Raw genomic sequence first — 17,849 nt, forward strand, 5'->3', positions numbered from 1 at the left:
TTCAGCGGTTACAAATTTCATCCCATTTTCACAGAACTTTGGCGGAGATGATCTTCAGACCAAGCCGCACAATCGATACTGGTCAGATTTTTTAATTTAATTTTTGTTTGCTCGTGACAGCCAATCAAATATGGCAATGAAGCCACCAAACAGGAAGTGGACTAACATCTCCGTGGCACTTTGAGTTAACATAACAAAACTCGATACCATTAGTCTTGACACTGTCCCAATCACTCACAGCAATTTTTATGCATATACATTGAACACTCTAGCGCCACCACCAGTTCAATGCTGGACATGCGTTCATGCGCGTGATCATTGACTCTTTTGTCTGATTTCACAATTGAGGTAGCGTCTGTGTCCTTGGACCATCCCGAGTTAATCGACTCCTATCCCGTCACTTTCCGCCATATAGGACCTCCGCCATATTGGATTTGGTCCAAACACTACGAAAAGTTTGAGCGGTTACAAATTTCATCCGATTTTCACAGAACTTGGCGGAGATGATCTTCAGACCGAGCTGCACAAACGATACTTGTCAGATTTTTTTATTTCAAGTTTATTTACAGGAAGTGGGCTAACATCTCGGCTATGCTTTAATGTATGAAGTCCAAACTTGGTACAGGGACTTGGTATCTGATTGTGAGGACGCACTACGAAACTGGCATCATGTGGCCTCTATAGGGGGCGCTGTAATACAGGAAGTGAGCTTGTATCTCAGCAACGCTTCGGTGTAAAAAGTCCAAACTTGGTATAAGGACCTGTTACCTGATTATGATGACGCACTAGGAAATTGGAATCATTTGGCCTCTATAGGGGGCACTGCAATACAGGAAGTGAGCTCCTATCTTAGCAACGCTTTGATGTATGAAGTCCAAACTTGGTACAGGGACTTGGTATCTGATTGTGAGGACGCACTACGAAACTGGCATCATTTGGCCTCTATAGGGGGCGCTGTAATACAAGAAGTGGGCTCATATCTCAGCAACGCTTCGTTGTATGAAGTCCAAACTTGATACATGGACATATTAGCTGATTGTGAGGACATGCAAGGAAAGTGGTCTCATTTGACCTCTAGGGGTGCTGTAATAAAGAAAGTGAGCTCACATCTCAGCAACACTTTGGTGTATGAAGTCCAAACTTGGTAGAGGGACATGGTAGCTGATTGTGAGAACGCACAAGGACATTGGTGTAATTTGGCCTCTAGGGGCGCTGTAACAAAGTAAATGAGCTTATTTCTCAGCCATTCTTTATCCAATTGCAATCAAACTTGCTGTGAGTGCTTGCTCATGGCATGGCAATGCCATTCCTGCTATAGCGCACTGCTTGGCCCCCACATTGCTGCTTGCAGCTATATTTTAAATTGTTACAGTGTAGCCCTCATGTCATTTTGAGGCCATCACAGCAGACATACAACTTGCTGTAAAGTCTGCTGTGATGGACTCAAAATATTTTTTTGCACGATTTAAACACGAAATTAACGTAAAATGTATTGTGTAACAAAAAATATTTTTTGTTAAATAAGTTTAGGGAAACTATGTAGTCCCCTGTGTGCACACACAAATTCACTTCTAATGTTACACACCATCTTGTGTGAGTGAGAAGCACATTGCGGGAGAAGTGCGAATGTGGTGCACACGCTCGAAAGGTTTCAAAGGTTCTTAATTTACAACGTAACAAAAACATGTAGGCTCTTCTTTTCGTCATATAAACCAGTATACTGAGCACTAAGGCTTTGATCATAGGGACCACTGAGGGCGCTCTTAGAGTGCCTTTTGAGAAATTGTAGTTGCGGTATAGCCCAGGGGTTCCCAAACTTTTCCACGACAAGGCCCCCCAAATACTACTAGGTTCTGGCCAAGGACCCCCTTGATGTGTTATTAAACCCATCGACAATACTACGGAAAATGTAAAAATACATAGCTAATCCTAATAATTATTTTAGCCACAAGCCCTTCGCGATGGAGCAGTGTGTAAAAAATGCATTGGGGCTTTCTGCTAGAGAGCTATCACTTTACTATTACTGCCAGTCATTATCATGGAAAATATAATGTTCAGATATGCGACAAATTATTATAATGGCATTGTATAACAACCCTCATAGTAATAGGTATATTTTACATTTTTCAAATGTATTTATTTGTTGCTTCCAATATGCTGAGGCCCCCCTGGCACCCCCTCGCGGCCCCCCAGGGGGCCCCGGCCCCCACTTTGAAAACCACTGCGGTAGCCTACTAAACGGACCTCTGTCTCTGCAAGTAGGCTATAGGCTACTGTAGCGCCGACGAGAAGTTAGGAGACGGGGAGGCTGAGATATTGTTCCAAAAACAATAAAAAGTTACCATTACCCAGTAATGTTTTCTGTGCAGCTGGAAATGCCTTAGGACCACACGTGTTTATGCCGTTGAAAGGGTTTTTATTGCTATGTAAACAGAAGCAGAATGCATTTCGTATAGGAATGCAATTGAGTATTCATACAGAATGTACACAACTTCACAAATTAAAGTAGTTGTGAATGATGTTTCATGGCAGGTTAGCTGATCATGAATATGATGGCTGTGAAAAAACTGATCCTGTGTCTGTTTTCAAACTACAGTGACTTAGTCTACCCATCTACTCCTCAGTTATTAATAGGCAACCAATTAGTCCAGACTGTGGTTCCTCAATGGTGGAACAAGCTATGAAATATTATCAGAGCCGTGCCTCTATCCTCTTGAATTTCCCCTTCCTCTCCTCACACCTCTAACACCTGAAAATGCCAAACTTACACTTACTGTTCACTTTTCTACTTATTTAGCCTACTTAAGGTCCCCCATTGTAGGCTATGGTTGTGATGTTCCTCACTTGTTAGTTGAATCAATTTATTTGCAAAGTGATCTGGCACAATCAGGAATATGGGCAAATGATTACACAATAGTGAATTTATATTGAGATTAGGGGCGAGTTTTATTTTTTACTCAGAGATTTGTTTTTCTTTTGTTTCTCAGTTTGAAAAACCTGTAGCCTAACCTAGACCATAGGTTCCATCTCCATCAAAGATAGGCCGAGCCTAGCATCCTGCCGGCCAAACATTTTATAGATCAAAATTAAGGATTCTGTATATGATAACTGCTTTGGTAAAACGTTGTTGGTGGTAAATGTGTTCAAAGAAAGCACACAGTAGATGGCAGTAAAATTGACAGGCTGAACCAAAAACGCAGAGGAAAGGAATTTGCGTGAACGCATGTTGATGATGTCACGAAAGAAGAAAAACAAATCCTCCTAACCAGGCACAGAAGCACAGAACGTAGGCAACCTGCTAACATATTTCATATCTGAGTTTGCGACTGTCGATTTGCTCTTGACACAGAGAATAATACGTTGCACATCGAAATGAAGTGTTAAAGTAATGGTCACGATATGGGCACTGTCTATTTAATTTACAAAAAAATAGGTTTCAACCTCTGTTTTGGTTCAATTTTATGATTGCTAATACTATGCTAACGTTAGTCGGCTAACATAATAAGCTAGGTTGCTAACAGGGTATACAGGTAGCAAGCTAGCTGCAAAAGCTACCAGGGTGCCTTATTTCATCGGCATCATACGAGAAGCTTTTCCAATATTGCTGTGACGATATTCTTATCTCCAAGCTCACTGTAAAGATATGGAAAATGCAAGGGGTAAGTTGCCATCGCCAGTTGTCAAAGGTTTTAAGCCGGCCGGCTAACATTATGCTTTCAGCTTTGTCGGCTTCCTTGATACATCTTTGGTTCCAGTGATGTGCTGTAGAAGGCCTACGCTCTAGATAATCTGAAAAATGTTAAATTTGTTACGCCAACTTGTATGATGTTCTCCTGCCAAACATTTTGGTTAATCATAGAGGTAGAACAAATGTAGCCTATAGATTGTGGTCAGCTGCCTAAAATGTGTTTGTGATCAAGCTAACATGTTAGTCATCATTGTTTATCTTTTGTTATCAGGAGCAATCAGACAAAGGGAATCTGACTCTGTAAAATCATGACATGGGAGGTCATCAGGTCTACTTCAGGTGAAGCATCATGCCTCCGAGGAAGCGACTCCTTGCTCCCATAGGTGGGAGGAGAAGACTGAAGACTGATGACGATTTCTTCCCCTTCAATCTACTGCCTGTGGAATGTCAGCTGCATGTCCTCTTCTTCCTCAGCGAAGTGGACAAATGCAACTCAGCGCTGGTATGTTCTAGCTGGAGCTGCCTGGTACGATCAGGGAAGCTCTGGAGAGTGGCAGATTTCTCACGCCGTGGAGTTTTACACATGGGCCAGGAAGGGTTGCTTGTGTCCAACCGGGAATTTGAGCGCTGGAAAGCATGGGTCCACCATTACACCCACCACCTCATATCACGTGGGGCTAGCCTTCTTACCCTCAAAGCCAGCTTTGATCTTGGGGACGAGTGCAATAAGTGGGGGGAACTCCTCTCTCACCTCCTGGAGAATGTTCACTGTAGAGACCTCTGCCATTTAGACCTGAACTGGACATTCTCGCTGCTGGAGCCTTTGGATCTGCAGGTGAACTCCAGCTCCAGTTCCGACCAGGACAGCATCACCAAGATGGATCAGGTCAGTAACTTTCAGATCCTGCTGGCTAAACTTACCCAGAGCTGTCCAAGGATAACCAAGATGCGCCTCTATTTTGACTGGTCGGAGACATCCGTGTCACTCATCAGTCAGTTCCAGCACCTCCGTGTCCTGGAGCTTAAGTATTTTTGGGTCTTCAAAGGGGTCAGCCCGAGCACCTTGCAGACCTTGACCAAATCGCTGCCCAACCTGAAATCCTTGACTCTCCATGTGCTGGTGCCCCTCAGGAACTTAGGCATCTCCTATACGCTGGAGTCTCTCTCGCTGGAGTTCTTAGACGTGTCCCCCAGCCGAGGCCTGGTCTTTTCTTGCCTCAACCTGCCGGCGCTTCGCGAGCTACGGGCCAAGAAGATTGTGCGTGGCATCACTCTGGACCGCAGGACCAGGCTGAGGATACAGAGCCGGTGGCCTTGCCTTTACCAGGTCCTGCGGGAGGGGACGCCCAAGCTGCAAGCTCTCAACAATGAAAGACTTCTTCCCAACTGGAAAGAACAGACATACAGGGAGCTCACCTCAATCCTGCAGCAGTCCTGCTACTGCCTTCAACATTTAGATAGCTGGCTGTGGTAAACACGGAGTGGCTGTCAACAGCTGGTAGATAATCTCTATGGTTTGCTGTAGGGTTGTGCCGATGGACGATCGTGATGGTTGACAGGCATCACGATGGAAAGCAACCATCGTGATGCCACGCCCCCACATGCCAGTCACTAATTCTTGCTGTAACAGGCTAAAACATAAAAAAACCTTTCCCTGAAAATGAAATTGAGCCTACTTTAAAGGCTGTCAGCCAAACAGTTATCACGTATTAGTCTACCGTCTTGTAAAATAAAAGACTTACCCTCTTATTCAAATAATTCCTGACTGTGACGGGAATGTGTAGCCTAATTGTCCTTTAGTAGCCTACATGTCTCGCAGGCCTATAGCCTACATTGGACGTAATATGTAGCCTAATGTTTTAGCAGAAAATATAGATTTATTATTGTTAGGCTACGACTAGGACATTCTAGCGCTCAAATATTTTTGCGAGGCTACAGCGAGCGCCAAATGCGTCCTTCTTCTCTGTGTTAAAATAAACCATATCTTTCGTTAATTATAGGATCAGAAGGTAGCCTATCCGTCTTTCACTGCAAGGCTTGTATTTCATGCATTTAGCAAAAGTCCCAGACAGCAGCGGAGTGGTAATCGGGATTCGTTATTTGTAAAAGTGTTTTTACTTCGCCCTCCTATAGCCTGGACTGCGCGATTGCAGCCCTTTACTTTCACTTCCCGCCGCCCTTATAGTCAGCATAGACGGTAGCCTGATAACGTGGGATGCTGCATAGTACTAATATTTTAAATGAGTGACCACGATAGTAGTCTTAAGTAGCTTTTTTGCTGGGTCCAGCGAAGTCTGTCAATGTGTAATATTCCGCTGGTTGGTGCACACGCAAGTGTTCAGATTGATTGTCTATCCGTCTTTCACAACAATTTTCTTGGATTAGATCTTCCACACAACTTCGGTAGCCTGGTCAGTATGTCTCTCTTAGCTGTCCACTTTCATCAGGCCGTATAGCCTATATAATAGCATTTTTTTTATTTTTATGTAGAACATTATAAATGTATTTCTGTACAGACATACCTATAGGCTGTTTACTACACGAAACCCCCCCCGACGATATCATCGTCCATCACGATGTTTTACTGTACACATCGTCAAATGCCAATTTAGGCGACATCGCCCAACCCTAGTTTGCTGTGAAGTATTATGGCTATGTTAATCAAGAGGAACTCTGATTGCATCTATATTCATGTATTTTTTAAATAGTGTGTGACCAACCCCTGCTCATTTGGGGCTTTTGCAGAACTCCACTACTGCAATATTGTAGTTTTGCAGTGACGAAGCTCACTCCATATCATTCCTGCTGATAAGATCAAGAATAGAGGGAAATTACATAATGAGATATGTAGGAATTGATGTATATAATTCTGTCACAGAAATTGTTATTCTTCATTTTGGAATTTAACCTGCAATTTACCTCAAATTGTTGTGACTGAATTGGAAATTGGGAAGCAATGGAGCAAATGCATTTTTGGTTGAGGTCCAAGCATGTGCTGTGTTTTATTTTTTAAATGATAATTTTATCCACAGATCATTCCATGACAAAAGGATATGTGTATATGTGGACATTTGTCTTGGATAGTCTGTAATTAGACATATTTGAGAGCGTATTCCTACATAGATACAGATCATTGTGGTACCTTCCTTAACCATTAGAGGTGTCTTTAGGTGGTTTCTGCACTAAAAACACCATGCCTGTAATTTCTCCCTGTGCTGACTTTCCACCAATAACAATTCCTTTAATGGGTATTTGACTGATTTCTCAGAAAAATGAAACTTGATTTACTGAAGATTATAATGGCCACCACAATAAACTGATGTCATTCAACTGTTGTTGGTTTGTTTTGTGATTAATGTCTATGTTTATATGTTATCCAGCATTATCATACAGACAACTGTCTGCATTTGTCTAAACCTCTTTGAAGTACAAATGATTTATAATGTCAGAGTTAAGGGCTGTTCACACCAGGAGCGATAATTATAATGATAAATATAACCATGATGATAAAAGCATCATCACTGACCAACGGTGAGAAAAGTCGCTCTTTGTGTTGATGTAGCCTATGTGATGGATTTTTATCTGAATTTTTATCTGAAAGTGATCCCCAACAATATCGTTCTTCATGTCATTATAGTTTATGTGTGGACATTGTCAATTATATTAGCTAGAGCAATATGTTTTTGGCGTTATCGTTATAGTTAACGTTCTTGGTGTGAACTGTCCTTCAGTGTGACCAGTCCTATTCATACTAATCACCTGCATGTTATTGGGTTGCTTGCTACAGAAACAGGATTATGACTGACCGATAAATTGAAGTGAAATATTAATTTGACATGAAGCACCATTGTGTTTCAGGAGCATGTGATCACCATAGGTCAATGATATTAAGGAAGTTCCAGGAGAAGTCAAGGTACATCTCATAAATGCAGCACAAACTGTGGGATTCATGAAGATATTTGCCAACATCACAATAGGAACCACACTATTGTGGGCTGGTGGTAGTTGTGGCATGTGTTGGACTCAGATTGACCATGCAAAATAATTATGAGCTAAATCTCCCCAGCTACCCTCCAGCCTCATCGGTGAAACACATGCTCCCAGTTTTCCCTGAAAACATAGTGGTCCCCCTGTCAGCACAGCATAGATCTGTGTAGACTAGTAGAAAGTGGTTTGGGAATGTTGAAAACATTCCCAGGGAGCTCAGTTCCGCTCACCGCAGATACCTCAGTGATTCCAGACAGCTGGATTTTTCATTAACCAGCCAAAACACTTATAGAGGACTGATAATGAAGATAACAAAATGTTGGTTTGTGTGTAGGTGTTGTTTGTGCCTGTTAACTGGATTTACCACCTGCACAACTCACTGAATGTCGATATGGACACAGAGGGCATATTTTTTCACTGAATTTCGCCCAACTCTCCACTAGTAGGAAATGGTACACAATTCCAGATGTGGGGTGTGAGTAATGAGTTCATTGGAACGACCATCCCCTGCCTTCTGCCACACTTGCAGGTTCCCTAGCCTTACCTTAGTTAATGACTAATCCATGGAAACGCCTCGTGTCTCTACTTGCCGTAAATGAGAATTTGTTTTATGGGGGGTCAGATAGGAGGTACAAGGTCTATTAAAGGTGTTGTTACATCTTCATAGGGAGTTGTGTCAGTCTGGAAGGTGCTTCTGCCTGTGATCTGCCATGGCTAAAGGACTTTTTATGTCCACAGGCCTTGCCGTGGGCACAGGCGTCATGACCCTGTCAGCCCTCGGTGGGATTATCACTATGGCCATCATATTCCAAGTGCAGGTTGTTGACGATCCACCTACAACACGAGTTCCGATTACAACGACACCGGTGATTCCAACAGGACCTCCACCAGACCTGAGACTGCCCCGAAACGTGGTTCCCCAGAGCTACCGCATCTTCCTGAGGCCTCTTTTCTACCATACACTCACCAATGAGACGATTCAATCCTTTATTTTTATGGGAAACTCCACTGTGACTTTTGAGTGTTTGAACAAGACCAGAAGCATTTTCCTACACAGCAAGGACTTGACTGTTAAGAAACTGGAACTGACGCGTCTGGACAACGGTGAAATTCTGACTGTCAATCAACACGTTAATGAAAGCACTGTCAGTGAGACTGATTTCTTAGAGGTAAAATTGGAGGATGATGCAGTCTTGGAGCCAAATAGATCCTACAGCTTGTTTGCTGACTTTGAAGGAGAGATGTTCAATGATTTGACTGGCTTCTACACAAGTACATATGAAGTGGAAAACAGCAATGAAACAAGGTAAGTGTGCGTAAATAATCTAGAATATCATCTTTTATCCATGAATTTTGGTGTCCTCACCCTGAGAAAAAGAATGCTAAATGCCCCCCCCCCATCACTGTTTATTTATCCATCATACCTCAATGCATTCAAACTTTCTTTGCATTTCACTTCCCCTGAAATTTGTAACAGTGGTGCTCCACATTTCTTTTTGGAAATAAAATGCACACTGTTCAAAACCAATCCAGTGCACTACACAGGGAAATACTTGGAAATACTTTCAGACCACAAGAAGTAGTTGACATTAGGTGTGTGCGCTTGTGTATGTTAGTGTGTGTTGGTGAGGGGGAGAATATTGTGATTTTTAAAATGTTTTGCTTTCTACTGAATGCATCAAAAGCTGCTGAATCGGTTCTGTTCGCAGATATCTTGGTGCGACTCAGATGGCTGCCACTGATGCCAGAAAAGTGTTTCCCTGTTTTGATGAACCTGACTTGAAAGCTAATTTCAGTCTCACCCTCACTCACAGAGAAGGCTCTTCTGCACTGGCCAACTGGCCTAGAAAACGTAAAGATATTTCAAAATAAAAAAGTATAGATTTGTGTCTAATGGTTGTGTAAAATGGAAAAGAAGTGAATGCATTATGTGTGTATTTCTGACAATAAATACATTCTTATGATACTGCAGCTACTAGTGGCTACGAGATTGAAATTGAAGGAGAGAAGTGGATAGTTACTGAGTTTCAGTCAACGAAGAAAATGTCAACCTACCTTATGGCTTTTGTAGTCTCTGAGCTCGCCAACACTGGAGGCAAAGACTATAAGGTATATCACACCTCTGCTACATGTGAAATCTGTGCATTCGATTTCTGTGAACTATTAGAGCTGAATATATCAGCAAACCATTACTGAATCATCACCACAGCTCTGAAAAGAAGACAACAGTATTTATTGTGAATTACAGTTAGCTAGATTTGAAAATAATATTGGAAATGTTATTACAAATAGCCAAGATTTACATCTGTGACAATAAATCTATTACAAATGGTCTTCTATTGTTTGAAAGTGCTAGTCTAAGAAATGACATTGTAATACTTGACATTATTTTGTAATGGAGGATTTTCTATCTTATTATGACCGCCGCGCAGCGGATATAGGTTTAGTCAGATTTTTTTTTCCTTTTTTTTTTTCTTTTTCGCATGCCCAAATTTCCATCAAGGATTCCCGGGACACTGAAAGACCGGGGTACACGAAACTTGGTGGGCATGTAACCCCACATGGATAGCATGGAACCATAATTTTTCGTTTTGATCTGTAGCCCCCCCGCTGGACTGGACCCCCCGAAAGGAGGGTAGGGCAGACACAGTTTTCTGTGAATATCTCGAGAACCGTAGGGTTTAGGAGGACCATTTTTTTTTGTATGTTGATCTCAAGGGGCCATGTCAACCCATTCCATAACCACTCATTTCACCATCGTTTTTCATTTTGATCTGTAGCCCCCCCGCTGGACTGCACCCCCCGATAGGAGGGTAGGGCAGACACAGTTTTCTGTGAATATCTCGAGAACCGTAAGGTTTAGGAGGACCATTTTTTTTTGTATGTTGATCTCAAGGGGCCATGTCAACCCATTCCATAACCACTGATTTCATGTATAGCGCCACCTAGTTAAACACAAAAAAGTAAAAATGAGGTGTTGTAATCGCAGGTATCTGTGACCTAACATAGTCAAAACTGCACGAAATTGGAAGTGTAGGATCATTATGACACCCTCTGTATGCACGACAAGTTTTGTGGAATTCTATTCATGGGGGGCCACACAATAAATTAATTTATGTTACTATACACCAACTGGCCTGTAGGTGGCCGGAGACAGTTTTCTGTGAATATCTCGAGAACCGTAGGGCCTAGGAGGTCCACCTTTTTTATGTATGTTGGTCTTAAGGGGTCATGTCAACCCATCCCATTACCACTTATTTCATGTATAGCGCCACCTAGTTAAAAATTAAAAAGCAAAAAATTAGGTGTTTTCATCACAATATCTCTGGCTGACAAGGTCAAAACTGCACGAAATTAAAAGTGTGGGATCATTATGACACCCTCCGAATGCATGCCAAGTTTTGTGTACTTTCGTTTATGGGGGGCCTTACAATAAAATAATTTATGTGTACATTTAGTGACGTACACCAACAAGGATTTCCAGGACACTGAAAGACCGGGGTACACAAAACTTGGTGGGCATGTACCCCCACATGAATAGCATGGAACCGTCATTTTTCATTTTGATCTGTAACCCCCCCGCTTGACTGGACCCCCCGAAAGGAGGGCAGATACAGTTCTCTGTGAATATCTTGAGAACTATAGGGCCTAGGATGACCATTTTTTTCCGTATGTTTGCCTCCAGGGGTCATGTTAACCCATTTCATGTGCACACATGTGCACAAACAGATACACACACACACACATACATTCACAGTAATCATACGTATGACACATACTCACACAGTAGACATATGTACGCTTGCATGCACAGGCACATACGCAGGCACACACACAAGCACGCACACACACACACACACACACACACACACACACACACACACACACACACACACACACACACACACACACACACACACACACATAACATAAACATAACACAAACAATCAAGAATTTCTCAGAATTATGAACAGGCAAGATGGAGGTGGGGTTGTATAAAATGAATTTTACATGTGAAATCTATGAACTAATCATGTTTTGGTACTTGTTGTCTAGCAGATACCAGTGAGAATTGAGTGTGGATAATGCAATTTAGTGAGACAGTTAGAATCATATAGGCCTTTCAGCGTGATTTCTTTTTGTGGAAAAAATGTGCTGGACTGGGCGGCGGTCATATTTTGTACCGCTCTGCGGTACATCTAGTTTTTGCTGCATTTCTAATAATTTGACATAAACACATTCACAAGCAGACATTACTGTATTTAATCCCTATTGATTTTGATTTGCAACCAGTTAGAAATTATGTAATCTTTAGATATGCTGTGGATTATTGTGCCCTATCTGGCAGCGTTGTCTATATCAGAGTTCCATGAGATGTGTTTTTTCTTTCTTTGTTGATAAAGGTATGGGCTAGACGTGAAGCCATAGATGATGGTCATGCAAAATATGCTGATACAGTTGCAAATACAATCCTGAATTTCTATGGATCGGAATTGGGGCTAACATATCCTGTCGGCAAACTAGGTAAGAAGATATCCATGAAAAGTTCACATTCACTGTAGGCTGTATATTGTTTAGAGTACAAAGTTCTAGAAAGTGTTAAAATGTTTGTAGTGCATTACAATTTTAATGGTACTCACTGGTACTCAGAACGTTACATTACATTGGTACTCTATTGGTCTCTTCTCCATGACACTCTTCTGCTTACAGATCATATTGCCCTACCTGACCTGGCACCAGCTGCGATGGAAAACTGGGGACTGATAACATACCGTGAGTCAGCTTTGCTCTTTGCGGAAGGAGTCTCCTCCACATTCGATAAGGAATATATCGCTACATTGATCGCTCATCAGCTTGCTCACCAGGTATGGCATATTTAAGTATTACTCATAATTTGAGAGAGAGAGAAATGGTTTAATTGCTATAAAAGCCTTGTATGCTATCTCATGTATTATATGCAATGACTATTTTCAGCATTTTCAATATTTTGTAATGTGTTACCAGTGGTTTGGGAACCTGGTTACTATGAAATGGTGGAATGATCTGTGGCTGAGTGAAGGATTTGCCACATACATGTCTTACCAAGGATTGAAACATTTAGAGCCTTCTTGGAATACAGTAAGCCTATGCTTTTGAATTTACACACAGTGTGTTACTGCAACCAAATACTCGGATCAAATTGTATGTGTAGAATGGTGATAGGGGTTTCTAAAGGAGCCAGTAAAAATCAAAGCTTTACATTACAGAGGAACGTAAACACCTTTTAAGTGTATTTGATTTTGTTTTGCCCCTGCTGTTCCCTCTAGGAAGACCTGTTTGTGGTGAATGAGGTGCAAAGAGCCTTCCAAGTGGACGCTCTGACTGCTGCTTATCCTCTCAGCCCCAGTGAGGAGGAGATTCAGTCACTCAGCGAGATCAACGGGCTCTTTGACACCATCACTTACAGCAAGGTGTGGATCTGACGAGGCAGCAAACTCCAGGCCTTTAAGTTCAAATAGTCATTCCCCTGCCTTCTCCTGCATTACATCCAAATGTGTATTTGAAATGTATAGATTTTCTGAACTGAAAAGGAAATGCGACTCATAAGTTATTGTGTTATTTTATTAGTCAGTAACCACAAAAATGGTTTTATTTTTCAAAAAGCTGAAAACAGTTATAACATTGTTTGTGTAGTGTACTGTAAGTTATTTCATTTTCTGTGTACATTATCTAGGGAGCTTCAGTGCTGAGAATGCTGTCACACTATATGAGTACCGGTTCTTTTAAAGAAGGCATAAAGGTAAGCATGGCTGTGTTGTGTTTTTGGTTGCAGACAGTTACAGTCATAACTACTACACATCCTTTCTGTTCATACTTTGTTACTGCAGTAAAAGGCAATAAGATATGTCCCCCCTTTTTAGAAATATCTTAAAGCTCTGGAATATGAAAGTGCTGACCAATATGACCTGTGGACCTACCTACAAGAGGTATATAAATATTGTACAAGACTATTAATATTCTGCATTTAAATGCTAATCAACATAGTAAGGCAATTGTACTCATGCAATTGTATGTCATTAATTGTAGAATACTACACTTTATTTAATAACAAAGTCAAAATGAAGGGTTCAGATGCAAAAGCCTCTAAATGCCACCTACGTCAAAAATGAGATAAAGATGGTGAGTGAATGCTCTCCTCACATAGTATACGTTAATCAAATAATTTAACTTCAAAACCCACCAAATAACACTCTCTTCCTGGTCTGAAATATCGATTTCTATGCAAAAACCTATAGGAACTGGATTTTAAATACTCATTTAAAAGAAATGTGGTCAGACGGATTTAGAGGGTTTTGCATCTGAACTCTTCAAATATTGTTGTGTATTAGTTGAAAGTGATTTACTTTACTTTAATAAAGCCTGTAACTTTTAAAGGCAGAAACAAACATAGAGGAATTCATGAGCACGTGGACCACGCAGGCAGGTTATCCCGTTTTCACAGTAAACACTGGAACTGGAGACATATCCCAGGAACGCTTTCTCCTAAACAGCACTGGGAACAAAGCGTGAGTCTTTAGTCCATTTCCTTCCCACAGAGCCCGAGCAGACACAAAAACACAGTGCTGGCGAATAATCAATGTCATTACTTATATTTGTTCCATATTCTCTTAAAACAATGTTTTATTTGTACCCCAATAATGTTAAAACTTGACTTTATTTTTCAGCGTTGTATGGCACGTGCCCATAAATCTACTGAAAAATGATGGCAGTGAGGGGCATAACTTCTTACTTAAGAAAGCAATAGGAGGTAAATGACATACCATCTAAAAGGATCCTTTATGAAAACTGCTTTGGATTTTTGCTGGTGAAATGGAGAGTGGTGTCAAGTTGATCGTGAATGTCACCATTTTTTGTCTTGTAGGGCCAATACCAGACCTAAAACGTGACAAGTGGATCGTGGTCAATATTAACTGTACTGGTTATTACCGTGTTAACTACGACCAGGGAAACTGGGAGGGACTCATGGCTCAGCAGAAGGCTGATCACCATGTGAGTAGTGTTCATCTGATTCACCACAGGGAGGCCATCCTCCTTCTGCAGAGCTCTACCATTACTCTTGTGTCTACCATGAATAAAGCCCACTCTTCTTAAAGAGGATGTTCACTTTGTACTCCTTCTACGACAACACACACACACACACACACACACACACACACACACACACACACACACACACACACACAGATGGGGTACATATTAAAGAGATTGAGATTGAGAGAGAGAGGGAGCAAGGTGGGGGGCTGAAATATCAAGGAGAGAGCGCCATTCCAGGACAGCTTGTTCACAGTCAGGGATTCATTGAAAAAACTGCATTGCATTTTGGTAAATTCTGGCCTCAGAGTTCCAGAGAAGGAATGTAAGCTTCTGATGGATTTCATAGATGTGCAGATTACATGATGTACAGATATATTTCACACCCAAGTATGTCATAATAGCAATAGCATTAGCAAGTACTACTAAGACTAGCATGTGATCTTATTTTCATCTCCCTCACAATATGTTTTGCTTTTGCTTTTTTACAATTTGCAGGCTATTCCAATGATCAACAGGGCACAGCTTATTGATGACGCATTTAATCTGGCAAGGTGACCTCTCCTTTGTTTTAAGAATGAACCTTTATAGACATAAACCATAAACCGGCATTTTGAGGCACACAGGATTTCCACACAAATGAATGATGCAATGTTGTGGCTTGTCTTTTAGGGCCAAATATATTGATGTGACACTAGCACTGAACACAACCAAGTATCTCAAAAATGAAACGGAGTACATTCCATGGAACGCTGCTATGAAAAACCTGAAATACTTCATCCTCATGTTCGATCGCTCTGAGGTCTATGGACCGATGCAGGTAAGTTATGCAAATAGATGAAAGCGCACCTAGTCACTGATACTGAAACAGATTTGGTCCTGATCTGGCTCTGATATATTCTAGAATGAGCTACAGTCTGCTTCAGTTAATTTAAGCAATATGACATGAGTGTGGTTGGTAAAGGAAATCACCACGGCTGTAATTCGGCCGTAGGTACGACTGGATCTAACTGTTGTATAATAATAAATGCTAAAAAATTGACCAAAAAACTGATGTTCTTCTGATGTTCCAATTACAGACATATCTGAAAGATCAGATCACCAACCTATACAGACACTTTGAGAATGACACAATGAGTAATACAGTACCGAATAATCACCTTGACCAGTACGTATTTCAGAAGTAAGCCATGTTCACTCATTATGGATTCAGTTGGACACAGCAGTCAGCTTACTCTTGTTATTCTCCATAGGTATGCCCAGTTGGAAGCCGTTACAGTGGCATGCAAAGTTGGCTTGAAAGAATGTATTGACACAGCTACTAACATGTTCAACCAGTGGAAAGAGAACCCATACAACACTACGTGAGTTATGCTCTCTCTCTCATACCCCCCCCCCTCTTTTCAAACAAGCTAATTTAAAGTATATCAATAATAATATTTGTTTTTTAAATGAAGATTTGACAAAACAAATATGAATCGGGCAACAACTATAGTCATCACCATTTCCATTTGCTGTCTGGTTGATTTTCCTAACATATCAGTATCCATGTTATTCCTTATCAAAGGACCCAGATACACCCAAATCTGAGGTACAATGTTTACTGCTATGCCATTGCTGATGGTGGACAAGCAGAATGGGAGTTTGCCTGGGAGAAGTACCTGAACTCAACCATCGCAGCAGAGAAAGATAAACTAAGATATGGTCTATCGTGTACCAGGCATATTTGGCTTCTGAACAGGTCAGGGTGGAAGCAGTAATATCATATCTCTCTTCATGGTGTGCGTCAGTACCATGCTTTATAACAGTGATTTCGCCCAACAGATACCTCCAGTATACTCTCAATCCCACTAAGATTAGGAAGATCGACACCGTGTCTACCATCAAGTACATTGCCAGCAATGTGGCCGGGCAAGCTTTGGCTTGGGATTTTGTGCGGGGCAACTGGAAGTACTTCAGTGAAGAGTGAGTGTCCATTCCTGGTGAAACAATGCATCCCTCGATACACAATGCAATTTTTACAAGTCACGACACATCTGCTGCTGCTTGTGTTAATTGCTCAGCAGCATTAATCTCAATCCCTCTCTACCAGTAATAAATCTTTAAAGAATGTTGTAAAAGGGGAGTCAGATGAACAAAGGTTACTTTACACACGAAAGTGTCACCACCTTTAGTCGTGATTCATTTTATTTCACAGTTGCTAGGCAGTGATTATATAGTAAACTGTAAACGTTGTAAATCAGTGCTGAGAGATGGTCATTTCCTTCTTCTACTGCAGACATGGTGGGGAGATCAAGTTCCTTGGAGATCTCATTGATGGAGTGACAGAGAGATTCTCCACAGAGTACGAGCTCCAGCAGGTGAGACTGTCCAGAATCATACTTTGAATACATACACACGGTGAAATTAGATCCACAAAATGGACCATTTTTGTATGTACTATATGTCTGAACACATGCCTCTTCTTTGTGACTCACTTTGTGTGGAATAGCTTAACAATGGGGTCTTGGGAGAGGAAACTGACAGAGGCAGACGTAACCTGCTGGCGGTTGTTAAGTCTCCCACAGCAATCCTCTACTGTGTATCCGGCCAAATGTAACACATATGTGTGTGTGTTTGTGTGTGTGTGTGTGTGTGTGTGTGTGTGTGTGTGTGTGTAGCTGAAACAGTTCCAGTACGATAGTGACCTTACTGGAGACTCCATAGGCTCAGCATCCAGGGCCCTGGAACGAGCGATTGAGAGAACACAGATCAACATTCAATGGGTGAAAGACAACAAGGACACAGTTCTGGACTGGTTCCGAAGCGAGACGAAGTAGAGCGCTTGAGACAAATTGCACAGGTCTACTTGGCCAAACACGTCGGCTTGATAGACAATGCAATTCAAAGCAGATGCAACAGTACTCTAAATGGACAACAGTACAAAAGAGTCCAATTTCATGCTGCCTGTAACTCCTGGAAAACGCTTGATGATTTTAACCCAGAAGACCTTCATAGTTCACAAAATTATGAAACTGGATAATTAATGTTAGCAAATGTTTCCAGATATTAAATCGCAGATATCTTAGACATATACTGTATGTAAATATATTTTTTTTGCCA

At 41.4% G+C, this 17,849-nt stretch overlaps 2 protein-coding genes across 2 annotated transcripts; both read left to right on the forward strand.

The window, feature by feature from the left end:
- The first annotated feature begins 3,276 nt into the window (after positions 1-3,276).
- On the forward strand, positions 3,277-7,018 carry LOC143099169 (uncharacterized). Its single transcript, XM_076262244.1, has 2 exons — positions 3,277-3,659; positions 3,960-7,018. The coding sequence occupies exon 2, from the start codon at positions 4,038-4,040 to the stop codon at positions 5,160-5,162; it is 1,125 nt and encodes a 374-aa protein (XP_076118359.1). The 5' UTR covers positions 3,277-3,659; positions 3,960-4,037; the 3' UTR covers positions 5,163-7,018.
- Positions 7,019-8,385: 1,367 nt separating this feature from the next.
- anpeplb (alanyl (membrane) aminopeptidase-like b) lies at positions 8,386-17,566 on the forward strand. Its single transcript, XM_076272570.1, has 19 exons — positions 8,386-8,981; positions 9,385-9,392; positions 12,051-12,200; positions 12,387-12,541; positions 12,681-12,794; positions 12,983-13,126; positions 13,390-13,455; positions 13,577-13,642; positions 14,091-14,219; positions 14,376-14,463; positions 14,578-14,705; positions 15,246-15,301; positions 15,420-15,567; positions 15,827-15,915; positions 16,001-16,111; positions 16,315-16,488; positions 16,572-16,712; positions 17,026-17,107; positions 17,408-17,566. The coding sequence occupies exons 1-19, from the start codon at positions 8,386-8,388 to the stop codon at positions 17,564-17,566; spliced, it is 2,604 nt and encodes an 867-aa protein (XP_076128685.1).
- Positions 17,567-17,849: the final 283 nt, after the last annotated feature.

This window comes from Alosa pseudoharengus, unplaced genomic scaffold (assembly GCF_046254945.1).
Source record: "Alosa pseudoharengus isolate Yale_2024_CS ecotype anadromous, Long Island Sound unplaced genomic scaffold, YU_APseudo_1.1 YU_APseudo_1.1_scf_10, whole genome shotgun sequence".
Lineage (NCBI taxonomy): Eukaryota > Metazoa > Chordata > Actinopteri > Clupeiformes > Clupeidae > Alosa > Alosa pseudoharengus.

Excerpts from the sequence above, each read along its gene's own strand:
- LOC143099169 (XM_076262244.1), top strand. The coding sequence starts at position 4,038 with ATGCCTCCGAGGAAGCGACTCCTTGCTCCCATAGGTGGGAGGAGAAGA.
- anpeplb (XM_076272570.1), top strand. The coding sequence starts at position 8,386 with ATGGCTAAAGGACTTTTTATGTCCACAGGCCTTGCCGTGGGCACAGGC. Across the intron at positions 14,464-14,577 it reads ACTTAAGAAAGCAATAGGAG|GGCCAATACCAGACCTAAAA; the intron begins GTAAATGACATA and ends TTTGTCTTGTAG. Across the intron at positions 14,706-15,245 it reads AGCAGAAGGCTGATCACCAT|GCTATTCCAATGATCAACAG; the intron begins GTGAGTAGTGTT and ends TACAATTTGCAG.